This window comes from Tachysurus vachellii, chromosome 16, assembly GCF_030014155.1.
Source record: "Tachysurus vachellii isolate PV-2020 chromosome 16, HZAU_Pvac_v1, whole genome shotgun sequence".
Lineage (NCBI taxonomy): Eukaryota > Metazoa > Chordata > Actinopteri > Siluriformes > Bagridae > Tachysurus > Tachysurus vachellii.
Genome location: NC_083475.1, coordinates 5,023,834 through 5,046,953, shown reverse-complemented (window position 1 = coordinate 5,046,953; position 23,120 = coordinate 5,023,834). Strand labels below are relative to the sequence as shown.

The following is a 23,120-nucleotide window of genomic DNA, read 5'->3' as shown; positions in this document are numbered from 1 at the left end:
AGTCTCTGTGCTGGTGTAAATAGTGTCGGCGGTTGTGAGGACATTGGAGGTATTGTTTAGCAGCAGTGACTAAAGACTATGACTAAGTTTATTATTTATTTGGATTTCTTTAGCCATGGAACAGTTTCAGAAAGTATCCCAGAAATCTGCTCTCCATCCCAAACCAAACGGACTGACCTTGCAGTACGGTACAGCAGGGTTTCGCACCACTGCAAATCATTTGGACCACGTGATGTTCCGCATGGGTTTGTTGGCCACGCTGAGGTCCAAAAAAACCAAGTCCACCATTGGTGTCATGGTCACTGCCTCTCACAATCCAGAAGTGGGTAGTGTTACACAAACAGCAAGGTTTCTCTTTATGAAAAGATAAATGTGTTGGTATTATATGTATACAGATGACTGTAGACACATCTCCCTGTATTTCTTGCATGTTCTGCTTCTCAGGAGGACAACGGTGTGAAGCTGATTGACCCAATGGGGGAGACGGTGACTCCAGCTTGGGAACGCTATGCCACTGAGCTGGCTAATGCAGACCAGGAAGATTTGTGCAGTGTACTTGGTGATATCATTGGGAAAGAATCCATCGACATGAGCGAGGCAGCGAACATCGTCACTGGCCGTGACACTAGGTATCTAACACGTAACACATTCACTCTGTACAGTGTTTATTATTCTTTTTTCTTAGCAGATTAATAGTTTACAAACTGAACGGATATACGTTCTGCCACTCAGGCCAAGCAGCGTGAACCTGTCCCGGGCCGTGTTGGATGGGGTTTCCTGTTTACAAGGCCATAGTCATGGTGTGCTTTCAAATAAGTACATTTTGCTTTTTTCTAAACAAATTAGTGTGGTTCTAAAAATTTTGATTTAGAATTTAATTGTCACATTCACAACGGTACACAGTATGATTACAAATGAGTAGCAACATGCTTTATCGACTGTCTGCGGCCTAAAAATAGAATAAATAATAATTTTATTTTAATAAAATGATAACAAAAGAATTGCCTATTCAACTTCCATTCATTTGATGGGTTTTTAAATGTATTTATATTTTCACTTTTTCACGTTTGTGTGTATTTAAGACTACGGCCTGGTGACTACACCGCAGCTGCATTACATGGTTCTATGTCGCAACACCTACGGTACCGCAACAATACAAGGATATTATGAGAAACTCTCCAAGGCTTTCATTGAGCTCACAAAGAATGTAAGATTTCAAACGTTCATATGCGACAATTGGAGTGTATTTGCAAGGATTTATTGTAGACTTCCTCGATATTTGACACTCAGAGATTTATTAGTTTGGCATAATGCACTTTAAGCATAAAGCTGTTACTGAACCTGACCGTGATACTGACGTGTAAGCTAGCTGTAGCTGTTGGAGTAAATGCAAACAAAAGGCATGATAAAGTCTAACTTCAGCCAAGTTTATCTAGACTGACACACACCATCTCATGCCTGCTCTCGTCTCCCAGGCCCCGAAACGCACGAATGATCAGAAGAGGCTGCTGGTGGATGGGGCCAATGGGATCGGAGCGTTAAAGATACGAGAAATAGAGGTGTTTCTCACTTCCGAGCTGCTGGTGGAGCTCTTTAATGACGGCAGCAGCGGCAGACTTAAATATCTGTGTGGAGCTGATTATGTGAAAGTGCAGCAGAAACCTCCAAAAGGTATGTGACGGTGTTTAGTATTGTTTCACTACTGGCTCCCGTAATGACCAAAACACTCAGACACAGGAATTACAATTTGGAATTACAATTTTGGAAGAATTTTACCTTTTAACCTTCTGCTTGAGGAGGAATATTTCATGACCGGAAATGCAAAACCTATCCAAATATTGTACATAATGAATACTAATGCTATTAACATGGGTGTTAATATGCCTGTGCAAACACCTCCCGCTGTTAAGTAGCAGACTCCTCTTACTGGTTGCATAAATCATCTCACCAAATTAAAGAACAAATTAAATGATAAATTCTTAAAATTCAAAAATTCTAAAACTAAATATGGAACTACTTCTGAAATTTGGGCACAGCAATTCATCCTCATAGCTTCACTCAATACATGAATGTTTATATATATATACACTCTCTCTGTCTGTCTCTCTGTCTCTCTCTCTGTCTCTCGCTGTTTCTCTCTCTCTCTCTTTCTCTCTCTCTCACTCTCTCTGTCTCTCACTGTCTCTCTCTGTCTCTCACTGTCTCTCACTGTCTCACTCTCTCTCTCTCTCTCTCTCTCTCTCACTATAACACACTCCCTAAGTTCTGTTTCAGTGACTAGGCAGGTCTGTTAACTATCAACATGTCAAATCTTTATCCTGACTTGTGATCATTGTGTGTTTGTTTGTATAGGCAGGGCTGAATCTGCAGGTTGCTGTGGTTCAAACAGCGTATGCCAATGGAAGCTCTACACCAGGGGTCACCAACGCGGTGCCCGCGGGCACCTGGTCGCCCGCAAGGAGCACTTAAGTTGCCCGCGAGGCATGTTCTAAAAATGGAAACATAGTTCCGTCTAAAAAAAATTTCTTGCTGTAGTTTTTGAATAAAAAATGCTTGCATTAATGTAGATTTTAAAATGACTATATTTAATTTCATTTTATTTAATTTAAAACAAAAATGTTTTATGTATATAACAAACTCTGGCCTTTTCTGAAGTCAAATGTCAATATTGCGCGCACGTCACGTCCGACTCCTGACACAAGGAAGCGGTGCAGCAACAATGAGGAGTCAGTTGTGATTTGCCCCCAAAAACATGGCAGAAAAGCGACAGAAAACATACCATTTTCACGGTGTTTGGGAGGAAGAGTTCTTTTTTACCCCAGTCAAAGAAAAGTGTGTGTGTCTCATTTGCGGGACGACTGTTGCGCCGGCAAAGCGGCACAATGTGGCGAGACACTTCAGTACGTTTCACGAAAGTTTCAATGCTAACTACCCACCCGGCAGCGCATTAAGGACAGAAAAAGACGTTAAAATCCTTTCATGCAAGTGGACATGACATGCACTGCTGAGCAACTAAGTGCTCTGTTCAACTTGGATGCTGGACAGGTAAAGATCCTAACGTTGCAAAATGAACTTCACCTCAAAGCCCATCAGTCTGCATCAAACTTTTGGTGCCTTGTGGACACAGAAAAGTACAGTGGTGTATGCACTGCAGCTATGAAAGTTGCCTGCCTTTTTGGTTCAACCTATCTCTGTGAATCAGCCTTTTCTAACTTTTCTAACATTTTATCAAGAACAAACACAGAACACGCCTTACTGATGCACATTTACACATAGACTCACTCAGACTTGCAGTGTCAAATTATTCACCAGATTACAGTACACTGGTGTGCAGAATGCAGTGCCAGGCTTCCCACTAACAGACATTTACAGACAAAGAAGAGATCAAGGTGTTCATTGAAAACACCATAACATTAAACTAAAAATGGTGCACAGAAATGTGAAAAATTGTTCAAAAAAGACTAGATAACTTGTGACTTGAATAATGATTTCCTTGACATTACTTCCTGACTTTCAAATGTTGGAACAGATAAACATAAATAAATGTTTGCATGTTTAAATATTCCTACCGTCATTGTTGTATAAATCATTGTTAATAATTGTGGGGAATAATTAACATTGACATGTGAGCAGTCTCTTCACCATATTATTATTATTATTATTATTATTATTATTAAAAAGTGATCTGTGCAATTTTGCTATTGAGGAAGTTTGTATCAAACAGGTAGCCCTTCGTACTACTCAGTTCCCTTGAAGTAGCCCTCAGTCTTAAAAAGGTTGGTGACCCCTGCTCTACACAGTACCTTGAAAACGTCATGAAGGTGTTTTATCACATTATTTGACATGATATTTCTAAACTGTAATGTTGTAATCTGTTCCTTCAGGATTTCATGGGTTTTTTGCTTTGTTTGTGTGTAAAACTACGTGAACTGGTCAAATCCCAAGCACAGGATTCTTCTTTTAAACTGCTAGCAGTGAAGTCACATCTGTAATGACATTCTGTGAGAGCTGTACTTCTGATTGTTTGTGATAACGTCACACAACATGTTTCGGACCAAAGCCGCTGAAAATCTGACGTAAATCTTGAAGTGTTCACCTAATATTGTGGAGTCTGCTTGATTTGTGCATTGATTTATACAATTGTGAAATTCTGAAGCAAGAATTAGTATTAGTATTATTACAGTGTAATATCTTGTTGCTACTACAAGTCTTTTGCCTTTTAACCTTCGCTCTCAGGTTTCAGTGTGCTGCACGAAGACAGGAGTGAAGCATCTCCAACACGCCGCTCAGGAATTCGACGTCTGAGTTTATTTTGAAGCCAACGGCCATGGAAGGTGATGCCATTTCAGATATGCTGCTGATTGAAGCAGTGTTGGCTATCAGAGGGATAACTGTTCAGGATTGGGACGCCATATAGTCAGACCTGCCCAATCGCCAGCTCAAAGTCAAGGTCTGTGAGCCACTTTTCAGCACTTTCTGCTTCATTCCAGTAACATAATGTTGTTTCTTTAGGTACGTTCCAAAGAAGCAAGCAACTTCTAAATGAAGAAAGGTTCAAGGGGGTGAATACTTATGCACAGCACTGTATATAGAGCAACTTTTGATGCAAAATATGAATGGGTTTGTTCACTTTTAAAGTTCCTGTGAAGTACCTTTGTTCTGTTCTCTAGGAAGTCAGGGCGGAAGTTGAAGATGAAGTTGCCCCGCCCCCTTTTTAATAGCTCACCTCACAGCCCGGGCTAAGCTGTAATTGACAGAGCATTTAAAGTGATGCTGAGTGACATAAACACTACATTAATAGATGATTCAGATGATCTTCTGATTTGATGCCGATGCTGCACTTCAATGCTTGCACTTTGCCTTCATGTTTTTATGAACTGTGAAAAAAATATTTTTTTGTACTATGATATTAAAGAAAAAAGAAGAAATCTTTGAAATCAGCAATAAAAGATAATGATATCATAATATTGTCAGATTGCTTTTTGTCATCAGGGGCAATAACTTTCTGAGATTCAGTAACAGATGCTTTGCAGTCATGTTTATTTCAGGCATGTGGTTAAAAGCTAGAATACAGTGCATTAGCGGTTTAGTCTTCACACACCGGCACCATAAGGTGAGTTTTATTTGCGATATCAGTGTCACATCTCTGATACACAGCTCATTCTCCTCTTTACTAACAATCACTAACAATTAGAAAAGGAATAATGTGTATGAGTGTAAAATCATCTAAGGTGATACGGAAATGTAAAGATCTGATGATGATGTAGTAAAGAATGGCTAGTGGAGGGAAGAAATGAACACATATAGTAGAGAGATATCTAGTGTGAGATCAGGTTACTCTTCTGTCTCGTCTGCTGCTCCGGAGATGGTGATGGTGCGCTCTTGTGTGTCTTTCTGGATGAGGTCCTCGTCTGTCTTAACCGTTCTAAACAAAAGTTTGATAGCGTCAAGAAATGCTACACAGAATCATAATGCGTGTCACGTATTAAATCAACAGGATGATCGGAATCGGAATTATATCTATTTTCACTTAGTTTAGTACTTCAGTTCCCCTTAGAAAGCGCCATAAAATTTGTAGATGTTACTCTGAAGACAAAATAATAATAATCTTGCTCAAAAGTTTGCACGCCCCTGGGTCTTAATGTATCGTGTTGCCTTTACTTGAACTTATTCATTTGTGTAGATTCAGTTTGTCCTTAGAACTTTATGTAAATATATGTGATGTGAAATAGGTTATTCAGGAGAAAACTACATTTAAATAAATCCGTAACATGTTACGTAACGTAAACTTATGACCCCATCTCTATATCATGGCTATATGAATGCATTCACGCTGTACGTGTGATCACCAGGATACTTTTACCTAAAGAGGACGGTCTTCCTCTCTGTCAGTTCTACGGCCTGCTCGTGAGAGAATTCCTCCTTAGTTTCCTGGTTGCCGTTAGAAGACTGCGATGGCTTGAAGGCCACTGCAGTTGCTCCACCAGCCGGTTCAGCCAAGGCTCCGCTCACCCTCACCCCTGAGGTGCTGAGACTCGCCGAGATGCTGGCACTCATCAGAGACATGCCTTGCACCATTGTTGACAAACGGGAGTCCTCGCCTTCGATCAGCTTCCTGAAGAAGCAAAACAAACCGCACTGATTTACTGTGGACACAATTCTCCTTGTCCTCAATATTGTTTTAAGGTAGAATTGTCAATATTTCTCTGTCATACTTTCATACAAAGTATAAGCATGATAAATAATAATTAACTGGATCAGAATGCTATTTTGTGTTTGTTTAAGTCTTCCATTAGTCATTTTAGAGACACTTGTGGAATCATTATGGTAACAGTAGGAGCAATGAGGACGGAGCTTTGTGAATGGAGTCGGATCAATGAGTTAAAAAAAGGTCTAATGATCCATCCTGATTTTTCAACTTACTGTACTGAAAATTCTGCAGTTAAAGTAAGTACTCTGTGTGATTGTGTAGCAAAAGAAAATACAGGATACTGGGACACACTGACACGTCATGTAACGGAAGAGAGCATTGTTGCCTAGTAACGCACACCCCCACCTCATACAAATTCCTCATTGCATTTCAGCTTTTCTTAATCATTTATACTTTATCATTTCATTGTGACATCATTCCTTCATGCAAGAAACTGGGAAATATTAGGTGAACACGTGGCCACGGATTTACTCTACCTGTAGGTGGTGATCTCGATCTCAAGAGCCATCTTCACATTGAGGAGATCCTGATATTCTTTCAGCAGCAGAGTGATCTTCTCTTTCACTGTCTTCATTTCCAGCTTCAGAGCCTCGATACGGGCCTAAAAAGCACACCACCGTGAGCACGGATTAGCAATAATCAGCCTTAAAGCGTTCTGCTTTTTCCGAATAAAACAAATAGACTCTTTCAGACGGTTCTGTTTTACAGCTCTCTATCTTATTATAATGTTTCAAATACATCCGCTTTATTCTCACCTGTAAATCTTCTTCCTCCTTCTTGTATTTCTCTTGGTTGTCACGGATCTGAGCCAGCAAAGTCTCATACCTGTTGTTAAGTGAATCCAGCTCCTGCTGTTTGTTCTGAATCTATGGACACAAACACAGATGGAGATGGAGATGGAGAATGAGATGAGATGAGCTGAGAGTAAAGTATAGAGTAGAGAAATGTACTAACATCCTTCTTGTAGCCCACAACTTCTTCTCTAATTCCCCGTACGGATTCCACATGTCTTGCTGATGCCGTGTTCAAGTCCTGGAATTTGGTCTTGTACCAGGCATCCATTTCCTGATGATGATCAGATAAAAGTAACAGACACAGAAGAAGCAGAGGTCACTTATTCTGAGGTAAATCAAAGTGCCACTAAGGAATGGAAGAGGAAAAAAATATTTAAGCAAAATATATCCTGCAGAGATCACCGCTCAAAGCATAACACATTCAATCTGTGTTTGGGGTAAATGTTTTCTACCTGTAGGTTCCGGGCGGCGGTGCTGTCGTACTGGGACTGGATCTCTTTGAGGGCAGATGCAAGGTCAGGAAGAGCGAAGGCCACTTCGACTTTAGATACAGTTTCATAAATCTGAGCCATCAGTTCCTCGATTTCCTGAACAAGTATGTTGTTATGTTTTAAAATATGTTTAAAATAATAGAAATACAGAAAATCATTCAGCTATCCATCCATTTTCTGTGCCACTTCTCCTACACAGGGATTATGTGGTATATGTAACAGCAGAAATTCAGTGTGTACTTGAAACAGCTACCTGTTTGTGAATCCTCTGAAGGAAGAAGTTCAGACTTACTGAAAGAACACGAAACGCTTCGGCTAAGTAGTCCGCATAAGGATCTCCTCGATTCGTCAACAAAACCGTCCAACAAACTCACAACGGATCGCCATGAACCACCCGATTCTCAAACAAATGTTTAGCGTAATAAGTAGTAGAAATAACATCCTGACCTTCAGCTGTGGAGTGTCTGTGGAGTCTTTATGTAATGTAGCAGTATCAGCTTTGTTGATTTGTGCTGTAATTACAAGTAAATAAATAAATACTGTGAAACGCTAACCAGAGATCAGTCGTGTCAATTTAACTGACATTTATTGGAGTCATTTAATCTGGATTGTAGTATAGTGCTACTCAAAAAGAACACTTTCTGTCAAATCTCTGGACTTTCTACTGATAAATAATGCAATTTCTTTAATGATAAAATGATAGTGACTTGTATACTGTGAAACAAACAAATAAATAAATAATGCTGATTTTTTACGTTGTTGTTTTTTCGGCTGCTTCATGTTTGGAGACACCACGGCGAACCATCCAGTCCGCATATTCGGATTCTGCATAGGTTTATCACCGGATGTGCTTCCTGACACAAACCCCCTATTTTATCTGAACTCTGGGCTGAGACTGAGATTGTTCAACCCCTCAATGGCTGGGTTTGGTTCATTGCCTGGGAATCAAACCAGGGCCAAAGCAGTGAGAGAATAAGCTCCTGCCACTGGACCACTAGGAAATGCAACTAAAAAAAATGTAAAACTAAAAAGCATAATAAAAACCCTACATCTAAAAATGTAAAATAAGCATTTTGTTGATCTTGTTCTAATTTCATTATGTTTTTGCTAAAACTTTATACTATAAGAAAATAAATTAGTAAAGAATGAGAAAAGTAAATCAATAACCACACACACGTTCTAGTTTATCTTTTAGTAAAATCATGTACGTAGGTCAAAGGTTTAAAGGAATACTGCAGCCTTTTCAATGTAATGTTGTTCTCTCGTTTTGGCTATTAGTGTCGATTGAAGCGCGAAAAGCGTCACACAACAAAGGAACTTTGCTTGAATAATAAAGGTAACACTTTACAACAAAGGCTTTATCAGCAGCCATCCTCACTGGAACTTGCTATCGTACTGCACTATGTCTAAACAAACACTGAACTTGTCCCTGTTTAATGACATACTGTAGCAACATCTGATTGCCAACTAACACTGTAACTGATTGCCAACTAACACCGTAACACCGTCCCCTTTTATAAGCCCTACAGAGTCCCTTCTACACTACAGAATAATAGTAATACATTTAAATGTATTAGTCCATATAATGAATCGGGGCTCAAACAAGTCTTCATCTCCTCATCCCCTCTCTCCCTGTGTTAGACTCCATTAGATTAGTCTCAAGCTCTTCTGATGCCGAGTAGTCAGCGGCAGTGAGCCTTCCTCAGCACAAGTGTATTCTCTTCTTTTATAGTGATATGTAGAAAAGTATATTTGCATTTATATTAGCAATATAAATAAATTAATGAACTAATTCATTCATTAATCAACCGAAAGCACAAATTAAGGAGAGAATATATATATATATATATATATATATATATATATATATATATATATATATATATATATATATATATATATATATATATTCACTTATAAGATTATTTTAAACAATACACATAGATTGTGATGACGACAAAGCCAACGCATGCAAGAGACCAGGACTGGGAGATGTGTTAAAACATAACTTTATTATTTATTCTAAATAAATAATAAGAGAAAAAAAAGATACATTGATATGTGGAACAGAACAGGAAGCGAGCAGCTCACGGGGGTAACTGAACAGCGGCAGGTGCAGAAAGGCGTGCAGAAAAAGAGCAGAACAGGCTCCTCATTGTAAGGACGCTTCCGACGTGAGCTACTCATCTCTTTCTGTTTGCTGCAGCAGGGTCGGGGAAGAGAAGAGGTCATGGCCATGTTTGTAAAGAAACTTAAAGGATAAGCCTTAAAAGTAGTTTTAAATACAGAGAAAGATTCCTGTTCACCTGGTCTAATGTCAGACCGCGGTTTGCTTCAGGTTTAATGGTCCAGTAGGAGAGCTTGCCGTCTTGTCGGACCCTCCTGACAAACATGTCGTGCGAGGAAAGGGCATGGCGAATGGAGTTCTAATAGGAAGAGAAAAAAGAAAGAAAAGAAAACAGATAAAACATACAGTAATAACACAGTAATTCATTTCCCTTAGATGATAAAAATAATAAATTCTGCTCACATAGAATTAAAGTCAAATAAATATATATAAAAAAAGTGTTACCTTCCAGTTAGGTTTAGCTACATCCCTGAAGTAAGGAAATTGGTCTTCTATCCATTTATAGATTTCCCTTACTGTAACCATATTTATATTACTATTGATTGCAAACTGGATCATTTCTACGTAGGTGTACGGTGGTCTCCTAGGGCTCTCTGTGTCTCCATTTTCTTGTTCATGTCCCTAAAAAAAGGGAAACAGAATCTGGTTTTTTTTTTTGTACAAGAATAAAAGGAAATCCAACAGCCTACAGGGTTTACATCTAAAGAACAGCCATCTTGTTAATGCTAAAGGAAGTACAGTAAACAGTGATGACATGGATTTAATCTAATGTGAACTTTAAGGAAGTGTGTATGACTCGAGACTCTGTAGAAATGATACAGACTAAAAATTAGCGAGTGCAGAGAAATAAGATGCTTTAGAAAAAGACTCCAAACAATATATAAACAATACCTCCTGGAGCTGTACACCTTGTGTCAGCAACCAATCCATGTTTTCCATGCTGCCACCTGAATCGCTGTTGTCTGGCTCATTTGTCAATGGCACTAACACAAACAGCAGAATGAACAACTGAATAAACACTAAGGAATAAAGAAGGAATATCCTTTATATAAAAGGAGATTTTACATTTACAGCATTTAGCAGACACCCTTAACCAGAGCGACTTACATTATCTAATTTTTGTACAACTGAGCCTTAAGGGCCTTGCTCAGGGGCCCAACAGTGGCAGCTTGGTGGCAACCTGGGATCAAACTCACAAGCTTCTGATTGGTAGCCCAACACCTTAACCACTAGGCTATCACATGCACATGATATATATATATATTCACTTGTAAGATTATTTTAAACAAAGCCAACGTCCCCGTTTAACATCCCTGACATCGTCTCTAGTCCTGTTTAGCTACATGTGAGCATCTGTCTAGGTCAAGACGTGTAAAAGCTTGTAAATAATGTGTATGTCGTGTAAATAAATTAAAAAACCTTTGCAGTGAAGTTGTGAAAGCTCAAATTCAAATAAAAATATTAGTTTGCTGATCTTTTAACATCATGCTAGCATCAACGGCTATTTTCCTGGCAGGAGGAAAGCGGTTAAAAAGAGATGTCCTCCACTTTAATACTCAATAAAACTCCAGAAAATGAAACCCTTATACATAATGCAGAAAAATCCAGTAAATCAGAACAAATATCATTAGGAAACCCATGTTTACCCACCTGTAGTGGAGTCTGTAGAAGTAGCCATAACTCGCTTATGTTGCTGGAGAGAAACAAAACCTGTCAGTTTCCAAACTAGTTTACAGTTTTTATTTTCAGAGAATGACACGAGGATGCCAAGAACACGGATCAAAACAAGAGACAAGGTATAGTGCTTTCAAGTATATAAATATTTACAGAATTAATTCATCCTTGAATTAATTCACTACCTTGAAAATCTCTAACTAAGTGATACAGCAGCACTAATCTACACCACATGGCTGGATCACATTGCTGTTGTTTTTTTTATCCAATCTAACATACTGATCTGTTACAGCATGGGTGTCAAATTCAAATTAAAAGTAGTTTTAAATACAGAGAAAGATTCCTGTTCACCTGGTCTAATGTCAGACCGCGGTTTGCTTCAGGTTTAATGGTCCAGTAGGAGAGCTTGCCGTCTTGTCGGACCCTCCTGACAAACATGTCGTGCGAGGAAAGGGCATGGCGAATGGAGTTCTAATAGGAAGAGAAAAAAGAAAGAAAAAAAAACAGATAAAACATACAGTAATAACACAGTAATTCATTTCCCTTAGATGATAAAAATAATAAATTCTGCTCACATAGAATTAAAGTCAAATAAATATATATAAAAAAAGTGTTACCTTCCAGTTAGGTTTAGCTACATCCCTGAAGTAAGGAAATTGGTCTTCTATCCATTTATAGATTTCCCTTACTGTAACCATATTTATATTACTATTGATTGCAAACTGGATCATTTCTACGTAGGTGTACGGTGGTCTCCTAGGGCCCTCTGTGTCTCCATTTTCTTGTTCATGTCCCTAAAAAAAGGGAAACAGAATCTGTTTTTTTTTTTTGTACAAGAATAAAAGGAAATCCAACAGCCTACAGGGTTTACATCTAAAGAACAGCCATCTTGTTAATGCTAAAGGAAGTACAGTAAACAGTGATGACATGGATTTAATCTAATGTGAACTTTAAGGAAGTGTGTATGACTCGAGACTCTGTAGAAATGATACAGACTAAAAATTAGCGAGTGCAGAGAAATAAGATGCTTTAGAAAAAGACTCCAAACAATATATAAACAATACCTCCTGGAGCTGTACGCCTTGTGTCAGCAACCAATCCATGTTTTCCATGCTGCCACCTGAATCGCTGTTGTCTGGCTCATTTGTCAATGGCACTAACACAAACAGCAGAATGAACAACTGAATAAACACTAAGGAATAAAGAAGGAATATCCTTTATATAAAAGGAGATTTTACATTTACAGCATTTAGCAGACCCTTAGTACCCTTAACCAGAGCGACTTACATTATCTCATTTTTGTACAACTGAGCTTTAAGGGCCTTGCTCAGGGGCCCAACAGTGGCAGCTTGGTGGCAACCTGGGATCAAACTCACAAGCTTCTGATTGGTAGCCCAACACCTTAACCACTAGGCTATCACATGCACATGATATATATATATATTCACTTGTAAGATTATTTTAAACAAAGCCAACGTCCCCGTTTAACATCCCTGACATCGTCTCTAGTCCTGTTTAGCTACATGTGAGCATCTGTCTAGGTCAAGACGTGTAAAAGCTTGTAAATAATGTGTATGTCGTGTAAATAAATTAAAAAACCTTTGCAGTGAAGTTGTGAAAGCTCAAATTCAAATAAAAATATTAGTTTGCTGATCTTTTAACATCATGCTAGCATCAACGGCTATTTTCCTGGCAGGAGGAAAGCGGTTAAAAAGAGATGTCCTCCACTTTAATACTCAATAAAACTCCAGAAAATGAAACCCTTATACATAATGCAGAAAAATCCAGTAAATCAGAACAAATATCATTAGGAAACCCATGTTTACCCACCTGTAGTGGAGTCTGTAGAAGTAGCCATAACTCGCTTATGTTGCTGGAGAGAAACAAAACCTGTCAGTTTCCAAACTAGTTTACAGTTTTTATTTTCAGAGAATGACACGAGGATGCCAAGAACACGGATCAAAACAAGAGACAAGGTATAGTGCTTTCAAGTATATAAATATTTACAGAATTAATTCATCCTTGAATTAATTCACTACCTTGAAAATCTCTAACTAAGTGATACAGCAGCACTAATCTACACCACATGGCTGGATCACATTGCTGTTGTTTTTTTTATCCAATCTAACATACTGATCTGTTACAGCATGGGTGTCAAATTCAAATTAAAAGTAGTTTTAAATACAGAGAAAGATTCCTGTTCACCTGGTCTAATGTCAGACCGCGGTTTGCTTCAGGTTTAATGGTCCAGTAGGAGAGCTTGCCGTCTTGTCGGACCCTCCTGACAAACATGTCGTGCGAGGAAAGGGCATGGCGAATGGAGTTCTAATAGGAAGAGAAAAAAGAAAGAAAAAAAAACAGATAAAACATACAGTAATAACACAGTAATTCATTTCCCTTAGATGATAAAAATAATAAATTCTGCTCACATAGAATTAAAGTCAAATAAATATATATAAAAAAAGTGTTACCTTCCAGTTAGGTTTAGCTACATCCCTGAAGTAAGGAAATTGGTCTTCTATCCATTTATAGATTTCCCTTACTGTAACCATATTTATATTACTATTGATTGCAAACTGGATCATTTCTACGTAGGTGTACGGTGGTCTCCTAGGGCTCTCTGTGTCTCCATTTTCTTGTTCATGTCCCTAAAAAAAGGGAAACAGAATCTGTTTTTTTTTTTTGTACAAGAATAAAAGGAAATCCAACAGCCTACAGGGTTTACATCTAAAGAACAGCCATCTTGTTAATGCTAAAGGAAGTACAGTAAACAGTGATGACATGGATTTAATCTAATGTGAACTTTAAGGAAGTGTGTATGACTCGAGACTCTGTAGAAATGATACAGACTAAAAATTAGCGAGTGCAGAGAAATAAGATGCTTTAGAAAAAGACTCCAAACAATATATAAACAATACCTCCTGGAGCTGTACGCCTTGTGTCAGCAACCTATCCATGTTTTCCATGCTGCCACCTGAATCGCTGTTGTCTGGCTCATTTGTCAATGGCACTAACACAAACAGCAGAATGAACAACTGAATAAACACTAAGGAATAAAGAAGGAATATCCTTTATATAAAAGGAGATTTTACATTTACAGCATTTAGCAGACCCTTAGTACCCTTAACCAGAGCGACTTACATTATCTCATTTTTGTACAACTGAGCTTTAAGGGCCTTGCTCAGGGGCCCAACAGTGGCAGCTTGGTGGCAACCTGGGATCAAACTCACAAGCTTCTGATTGGTAGCCCAACACCTTAACCACTAGGCTATCACATGCACATGATATATATATATATTCACTTGTAAGATTATTTTAAACAAAGCCAACGTCCCCGTTTAACATCCCTGACATCGTCTCTAGTCCTGTTTAGCTACATGTGAGCATCTGTCTAGGTCAAGACGTGTAAAAGCTTGTAAATAATGTGTATGTCGTGTAAATAAATTAAAAAACCTTTGCAGTGAAGTTGTGAAAGCTCAAATTCAAATAAAAATATTAGTTTGCTGATCTTTTAACATCATGCTAGCATCAACGGCTATTTTCCTGGCAGGAGGAAAGCGGTTAAAAAGAGATGTCCTCCACTTTAATACTCAATAAAACTCCAGAAAATGAAACCCTTATACATAATGCAGAAAAATCCAGTAAATCAGAACAAATATCATTAGGAAACCCATGTTTACCCACCTGTAGTGGAGTCTGTAGAAGTAGCCATAACTCGCTTATGTTGCTGGAGAGAAACAAAACCTGTCAGTTTCCAAACTAGTTTACAGTTTTTATTTTCAGAGAATGACACGAGGATGCCAAGAACACGGATCAAAACAAGAGACAAGGTATAGTGCTTTCAAATATATAAATATTTACAGAATTAATTCATCCTTGAATTAATTCACTACCTTGAAAATCTCTAAATAATCTAGACTAGTTTTTTTTCCACTTAACTTACAGAGATTTTGAAAATCAACAACTTCAGTGACGTCACTGTGTAGTTACTGTAACTAAGTGATACAGCAGCACTAATCTACACCACATGACTGGATCACATTGTTGTTGTTTTTTTATCCAATCTAACATACTGATCCGTTACAGCATGGGTGTCAAACTCAAATTCACAGTGGGCCAAAATATAAAACGGAGATAAAGTCACGGGCCAAACTGAATATTTATTGAAAAATTAACTGCAACTGATTAACTTCTGTGACAATAGGAACAATTGTTGTATGTTCTGTTGTAGAGGGGGCCAGAGGAGAGGGTGCACACCTGGGGTAACTTCATGTAAAGAATGTGTTTAGGGCGCACAAGTTTATTAAAAGAAGAGTCAAGTTAGTCTGAGATGTCTGTCTTTATTTTATAGAAAAAAGACACATAAAATATGGTGGCAGCGTGGGTACTTTCAGATTGTTAGTTTACAAGTTTAGAATTAGAGCGGAGAGCTGCACGTGAACAGAGCTGCACGATGGATGGATTAAAGCCACCATCGCCGCTATGCATGGACGCCGACAATCTATCCAAGACCTGGAAATCCTGGAGGGACCAGTTTAGGCTCTACCTGGAGCTGACAATGTCGGACGCGGAGGAAAAGACGAAGGTCAAATTGTTTTACTACCTCATCGGCGAGAGCGGTCGGGAACTGCTGGAAACTCTGATGAGTGATGTGGCTGCGGATGCACGAACGGTAAAAAACATTATTGAAAAGTTTGATGAACATTGCAATCCCCGTATAAACGAGACAGTAGAACGCTATCGATTCTTCTCGAAAGGACAGGGAGCGGAACAGTCGATCGATAATTATGTCACGGAGTTACGAATGCTCGCTCAAACATGCAATTTTGGAGGCATTAAAGATTCACTCATACGTGACAGAATAGTGTGCGGAATTAACAACGAAGGACTGAGAGAGAGACTTCTTCGTGAGAAAGATTTAACACTACAGACGTGCATACGTATATGCAGAGCAGCGGAGCTGTCGCGGCAGAACAGCAAAGCCATTAGAGCAGGTGCAGCGGTAGAAGAGGTGCATGCCGTCAGACAAGGAGCACGTCAAGATCGATATCAACCCGGCGTTATGATCAGGTGCAGATTCTGTGGTAAAGAGCATGAAATGAACAAACAGAAATGCCCAGCATTTGGTAAGAAATGTAATAAGTGTGGAAAGGCAAATCACTTTGCAGTTAAATGTAGAGCCCAACTGAGACATGGAAACCACAAGTCAGTAAATAAAGTGACTGAACAGGACAGTGATGAGTATGAGGACATTCTCACTGTTGGTGTAGCAAACCCAGAGACTGTAAACAAAAACAAGAAAGACAAGGAAAAGCAAACACAGCTGTACGCAGGAATGCTTCTGGGAAAGGATCTTGTGAAATTTCAAATTGACTGTGGAGCAAGTTGTAATGTAATTCCTATTAATCTGCTGAGCCCAGATATAAAACTGGAGGATACAAAGACTGTGCTAGTAATGTACAACCAAAGCAAAGTGAGACCACTAGGAAAGTGCAAAGTGAAAGTAAGAAACCCGAGAAACCACAAACTGTACAGGCTGGAATTCCAGGTGGTAGATAACAACTGTACTGTCCCACTAATAGGGAAGAGAGCAAGTGAAGCGATGAAGCTCATCAAAGTGCATTACGAGAACATTCTTGCAATAGACAGCATAGTCAGAACAGAAAACCCTGCATCCAGCCAGTGGTCAGTACAGCAGATAAAAACTGAATATGCTGATGTATTCACGGGCGATGGCTGCCTAGAGGGAGAATACAAAATTGAGATTGACAACACTGTAAAACCTGTACAGCTCCCAAAAAGAAGGGTTCCAGTGTCCATGATGAAACCTTTGAAGGAAGAGCTTCAAGATCTTCAGAGGAGAGGAATCATTGCACCAGTAGAGAGGAGTACGAATTGGATTAGTAATATGGTGGTCGTACAGAAGCCCAGCGGCAGACTCAGAGTATGTATAGATCCACGACCCTTGAACAGAGCTTTAAAGCGCAGTCATTTCCCACTACCCACTATAGATGAAATACTCCCTGAACTGTCTAAAGCCAAAGTGTTTACAGTGTGTGATGTTAAAAGTGGATTCTGGCATGTCAAGCTGGAGGAAGAGTCCAGCTATCTCACCACATTCTCTTCCCCATTTGGAAGATATCGATGGCTGCGTATGCCCATGGGCATAAGTCCGGCCCCTGAAATCTTTCAGAGGAAGCTCACATTTGCATTAGAGGGCCTGCCAGGAATATATATCATTGCAGATGATGTTCTCATTACAGGACAAGGAGAGACACAAGAATTAGCTGAGAGAGACCATGATGAAAAACTGAAAGCATTTTTAGCACGGTGCAGAGAGAAAGGTATCAAGCTAAATGCTGACAAGCTCAAACTGAAACAAAAAGAAGTCTCGTACATCGGACACCTCCTGACATCAGATGGATTGAAAATAGACCCAGACAAAGTTCGAGCAATAACACACATGCCGAAACCAACAGATGTAAAAGGAGTTCAGAGACTACTAGGGATGGTAAATTACCTCTCAAAGTTTTGTGCACATCTTTCAGACCAGTGTGAGGCCCTGAGACAGCTAACCCGCAAAGACTGTGAATGGAGATGGGCCGTGCAGCATGAAGTGGCATTCTGTAAAATAAAAGAAACAATCGCAAATGCACCAGTGTTAAAGTATTACAACCCAGATGAAGAACTTACCATCCAATGTGATGCCTCAGATGGAGGCCTTGGTGCTGCACTCATGCAGGGAGGTAAACCAGTAGCATTCACCAGCAGAGCATTAACGCACACAGAACGGGGCTACGCACAAATTGAGAAGGAGTTATTAGCTCTACTGTTTGGGATGGAGAAGTTTCACCATTATACATATGGGCGGAAAGTAGCAGCACAAAGTGATCACAAACCCTTAGAGAACATCCTGCGTAAGCCGCTGTTGAGTGCACCTAAAAGACTCCAAAGAATGATGCTAAGACTTCAAAAATATGATGTGGATGTTGTGTATGTTCCAGGGCCAGAGATGTGGCTAGCAGACACGCTAAGTAGAGCATTTCTGGCCGAGAGCACGCCCACTGGATCGGTTGAAGCTGAGTTAGAGACTATTAACATGACAAAACACCTACCGATCTCAGTGGACAGACTTCAGTTAATCCGTTCTGCAACAAAAGAGGACAACACTCTGCAGAAACCTTTTTCATATGGAAACAAACTTTAGTTTTGCTTGAAGACAGGATTTTGAACAACCAGAGCTTGATATTGTAAGGCGTGGAGGTTTAACTGTTCATGGGTTGATTTCAATAAAGACGATGGACTTGAAATATTACCAGCTAATAACTTTTATTGAGCAGAGGATTAGAACTGGAAAAAAAAAAAAAAAAAAAAAAATTTGCGACGATGTCGCAAATTTTGACCATACACTTTTTGACAAACTCTCCCTCATTAAAGGGTCGGGGAGATTTTGCAGTCTCTGCTGCCACAATAAAGCTTTACAGCCTTTACAGCAGCTTCACTTTTTGATTTTGCTTTCATGAACATAGTCTGCCGGGAAACCAGACTTTTTTTCATCTCCTCCGCCTTCTGGAGCTTCTTCCAGGTCCTTATACTTCTCATAATGTTTCGTTTCACATTGTCTTCTTATGTTATATTCTTTCGTTACAGACACGTTAGCTCCGCACACAGGACAAACAGGTCTGTCCTTTATATTCGTGAACAGATAATCTGATGAGCTGTTGATACTTCGCATGCTTGAATCACTGAACCGATACAGCGAATCATCAGTACACTGAACTGAGAACTGTTTTTTTCGGACGCGTCCAAGAACCGATGAGCTGTTGATACTTCGCATGCTTGAATCACTGAACTGATACAGCGAATCATCAGTACACTGAACTGAGAACTGTTTTGGGGGGTTAAACTGGAGGATTATGTAAGAGTTTGACCTTTAATATTCAGTACAATATGCTTGTGCAGGTAATAACCAGGTTGGACAAGTCTTTTGTGAACACAACTTTATAGGGAATGTTAAAATAAGACATTAATATAATTTTAAAGGATAGAACAAGAGCAATAATAAAAAGGTGTTGTAAGAAACAAAAAATGTATGAAAATAAAATGATGAGGGTGAGAAGATCTTAATGAAGAACAAATGAAGAAGTTTATTCCAGCGTAGCAGTGACATAATACATGAAGAACACAGGACAAACCATGCAAAAGTTTTTCATCTTTGTGGTTTAAATAGGGTTTCCTTTTAAATGTGTATTGAGCTGAGAACTGAGTGTCTTTTATGACCTTGTTGTCTAGCCGGATGTCTTTAAATGTTCATCATGGTCATGTACACCTTGGCTTGGTATTGTTACAATTGTTATCACCCAAATGGTCACTTTAAATGTTAATCACGGTCACGTAAACCCTTTGTTAGTGGCGGTCCCTGATGTCCTGCTGCCGCTCCCATACTAACGGTTTAATCAAGTTTATTCATTTAGAGTTCTAAACGCATTAAATTATGATACTTAAGCCTTTTTAGGAATTAGCTCTTTCCAATGTGTATCTTGGAGTGGAATCTGGGTCCATACAATCTGTAATTTCTTACAGTATGTATGCCAACCATCTTCTTTGAACAATCAGAAATATACATTTAGCTTTTATAAGCAGGAAAGAGCATTTTATTCACCCAGGGAAGATATGTGTATAGTTGTGGTTAGAACTGTGTAATCATGACAGGTGTACAGTCTGGATGCAGCCTTACAGGTTAAGCAACCTTTTTTTTTTACTCCTTCATCCTTATTGCAATATTGCTTCTCTCTAGAGCATTATCCTAAAACCTCTCCTTGCTCCTCTCTGCCTTGTAGCTGACTGATACTAATCCTCACAGCCATGCTCAAACATCTAGTGGAGAATTGTAAAAGGATGTTCCGTACACTGGGGTTCACATACTTTTGGCCGTATAGTGTATTATTTGGTGTCTTGAGTTTTAACTCCATGCATCTTGAGTCTCTGTGCTGGTGTAAATAGTGTCGGCGGTTGTGAGGACATTGGAGGTATTGTTTAGCAGCAGTGACTAAAGACTATGACTAAGTTTATTATTTATTTGGATTTCTTTAGCCATGGAACAGTTTCAGAAAGTATCCCAGAAATCTGCTCTCCATCCCAAACCAAACGGACTGACCTTGCAGTACGGTACAGCAGGGTTTCGCACCACTGCAAATCATTTGGACCACGTGATGTTCCGCATGGGTTTGTTGGCCACGCTGAGGTCCAAAAAAACCAAGTCCACCATTGGTGTCATGGTCACTGCCTCTCACAATCCAGAAGTGGGTAGTGTTACACAAACAGCAAGGTTTCTCTTTATGAAAAGATAAATGTGTTGGTATTATATGTATACAGATGACTGTAGACACATCTCCCTGTATTTCTTGCATGTTCTGCTTCTCAGGAGGACAACGGTGTGAAGCTGATTGACCCAATGGGGGAGACGGTGACTCCAGCTTGGGAACGCTATGCCACTGAGCTGGCTAATGCAGACCAGGAAGATTTGTGCAGTGTACTTGGTGATATCATTGGGAAAGAATCCATCGACATGAGCGAGGCAGCGAACATCGTCACTGGCCGTGACACTAGGTATCTAACACGTAACACATTCACTCTGTACAGTGTTTATTATTCTTTTTTCTTAGCAGATTAATAGTTTACAAACTGAACGGATATACGTTCTGCCACTCAGGCCAAGCAGCGTGAACCTGTCCCGGGCCGTGTTGGATGGGGTTTCCTGTTTACAAGGCCATAGTCATGGTGTGCTTTCAAATAAGTACATTTTGCTTTTTTCTAAACAAATTAGTGTGGTTCTAAAAATTTTGATTTAGAATTTAATTGTCACATTCACAACGGTACACAGTAAGATTACAAATGAGTAGCAACATGCTTTATCGACTGTCTGCGGCCTAAAAATAGAATAAATAATAATTTTATTTTAATAAAATGATAACAAAAGAATTGCCTATTCAACTTCCATTCATTTGATGGGTTTTTAAATGTATTTATATTTTCACTTTTTCACGTTTGTGTGTATTTAAGACTACGGCCTGGTGACTACACCGCAGCTGCATTACATGGTTCTATGTCGCAACACCTACGGTACCGCAACAATACAAGGATATTATGAGAAACTCTCCAAGGCTTTCATTGAGCTCACAAAGAATGTAAGATTTCAAACGTTCATATGCGACAATTGGAGTGTATTTGCAAGGATTTATTGTAGACTTCCTCGATATTTGACACTCAGAGATTTATTAGTTTGGCATAATGCACTTTAAGCATAAAGCTGTTACTGAACCTGACCGTGATACTGACGTGTAAGCTAGCTGTAGCTGTTGGAGTAAATGCAAACAAAAGGCATGATAAAGTCTAACTTCAGCCAAGTTTATCTAGACTGACACACACCATCTCATGCCTGCTCTCGTCTCCCAGGCCCCGAAACGCACGAATGATCAGAAGAGGCTGCTGGTGGATGGGGCCAATGGGATCGGAGCGTTAAAGATACGAGAAATAGAGGTGTTTCTCACTTCCGAGCTGCTGGTGGAGCTCTTTAATGACGGCAGCAGCGGCAGACTTAAATATCTGTGTGGAGCTGATTATGTGAAAGTGCAGCAGAAACCTCCAAAAGGTATGTGACGGTGTTTAGTATTGTTTCACTACTGGCTCCCGTAATGACCAAAACACTCAGACACAGGAATTACAATTTGGAATTACAATTTTGGAAGAATTTTACCTTTTAACCTTCTGCTTGAGGAGGAATATTTCATGACCGGAAATGCAAAACCTATCCAAATATTGTACATAATGAATACTAATGCTATTAACATGGGTGTTAATATGCCTGTGCAAACACCTCCCGCTGTTAAGTAGCAGACTCCTCTTACTGGTTGCATAAATCATCTCACCAAATTAAAGAACAAATTAAATGATAAATTCTTAAAATTCAAAAATTCTAAAACTAAATATGGAACTACTTCTGAAATTTGGGCACAGCAATTCATCCTCATAGCTTCACTCAATACATGAATGTTTATATATATATACACTCTCTCTGTCTGTCTCTCTGTCTCTCTCTCTGTCTCTCGCTGTTTCTCTCTCTCTCTCTTTCTCTCTCTCTCACTCTCTCTGTCTCTCACTGTCTCTCTCTGTCTCTCACTGTCTCTCACTGTCTCACTCTCTCTCTCTCTCTCTCTCTCTCTCACTATAACACACTCCCTAAGTTCTGTTTCAGTGACTAGGCAGGTCTGTTAACTATCAACATGTCAAATCTTTATCCTGACTTGTGATCATTGTGTGTTTGTTTGTATAGGCAGGGCTGAATCTGCAGGTTGCTGTGGTTCAAACAGCGTATGCCAATGGAAGCTCTACACCAGGGGTCACCAACGCGGTGCCCGCGGGCACCTGGTCGCCCGCAAGGAGCACTTAAGTTGCCCGCGAGGCATGTTCTAAAAATGGAAACATAGTTCCGTCTAAAAAAAATTTCTTGCTGTAGTTTTTGAATAAAAAATGCTTGCATTAATGTAGATTTTAAAATGACTATATTTAATTTCATTTTATTTAATTTAAAACAAAAATGTTTTATGTATATAACAAACTCTGGCCTTTTCTGAAGTCAAATGTCAATATTGCGCGCACGTCACGTCCGACTCCTGACACAAGGAAGCGGTGCAGCAACAATGAGGAGTCAGTTGTGATTTGCCCCCAAAAACATGGCAGAAAAGCGACAGAAAACATACCATTTTCACGGTGTTTGGGAGGAAGAGTTCTTTTTTACCCCAGTCAAAGAAAAGTGTGTGTGT

General features: G+C 39.3%; 2 protein-coding genes and 1 pseudogene across 2 annotated transcripts; 2 read left to right on the top strand and 1 right to left on the bottom strand.

Moving 5' to 3' along the window:
- Positions 1-71: 71 nt before the first annotated feature.
- Positions 72-4,738, top strand: LOC132858878 (phosphoacetylglucosamine mutase-like; annotated as a pseudogene).
- Positions 4,739-5,068: 330 nt separating this feature from the next.
- LOC132858738 (alpha-internexin-like) lies at positions 5,069-14,264 on the bottom strand. Its single transcript, XM_060889200.1, has 11 exons — positions 14,217-14,264; positions 13,504-13,623; positions 11,650-11,769; positions 9,820-9,922; positions 7,750-7,787; positions 7,458-7,592; positions 7,166-7,276; positions 6,967-7,077; positions 6,688-6,812; positions 5,864-6,115; positions 5,069-5,425 (listed from the first exon to the last, which is right to left on the bottom strand). The coding sequence occupies exons 1-11, from the start codon at positions 14,262-14,264 to the stop codon at positions 5,335-5,337; spliced, it is 1,254 nt and encodes a 417-aa protein (XP_060745183.1). The 3' UTR covers positions 5,069-5,334.
- Positions 14,265-20,357: 6,093 nt separating this feature from the next.
- On the top strand, positions 20,358-21,957 carry LOC132858899 (phosphoacetylglucosamine mutase-like). The gene is made up of 5 exons (XM_060889444.1): positions 20,358-20,600; positions 20,723-20,907; positions 21,011-21,078; positions 21,361-21,485; positions 21,754-21,957. Exons 1-5 carry the CDS (start codon positions 20,394-20,396, stop codon positions 21,955-21,957), a joined length of 789 nt encoding a protein of 262 aa, XP_060745427.1. The 5' UTR covers positions 20,358-20,393.
- The last annotated feature ends 1,163 nt before the right edge of the window (positions 21,958-23,120 follow it).

Excerpts from the sequence above, each read along its gene's own strand:
- LOC132858738 (XM_060889200.1), bottom strand. The coding sequence starts at position 14,264 with ATGGAAAACATGGATAGGTTGCTGACACAAGGCGTACAGCTCCAGGAG. Across the intron at positions 9,923-11,649 it reads GCGGTCTGACATTAGACCAG|AACTCCATTCGCCATGCCCT; the intron begins GTGAACAGGAAT and ends TCTTCCTATTAG. Across the intron at positions 7,078-7,165 it reads TTGTGGGCTACAAGAAGGAT|ATTCAGAACAAACAGCAGGA; the intron begins GTTAGTACATTT and ends TTGTGTCCATAG.
- LOC132858899 (XM_060889444.1), top strand. The coding sequence starts at position 20,394 with ATGGAACAGTTTCAGAAAGTATCCCAGAAATCTGCTCTCCATCCCAAA. Across the intron at positions 21,079-21,360 it reads TTTACAAGGCCATAGTCATG|ACTACGGCCTGGTGACTACA; the intron begins GTGTGCTTTCAA and ends TGTGTATTTAAG. Across the intron at positions 21,486-21,753 it reads TCATTGAGCTCACAAAGAAT|GCCCCGAAACGCACGAATGA; the intron begins GTAAGATTTCAA and ends CTCGTCTCCCAG.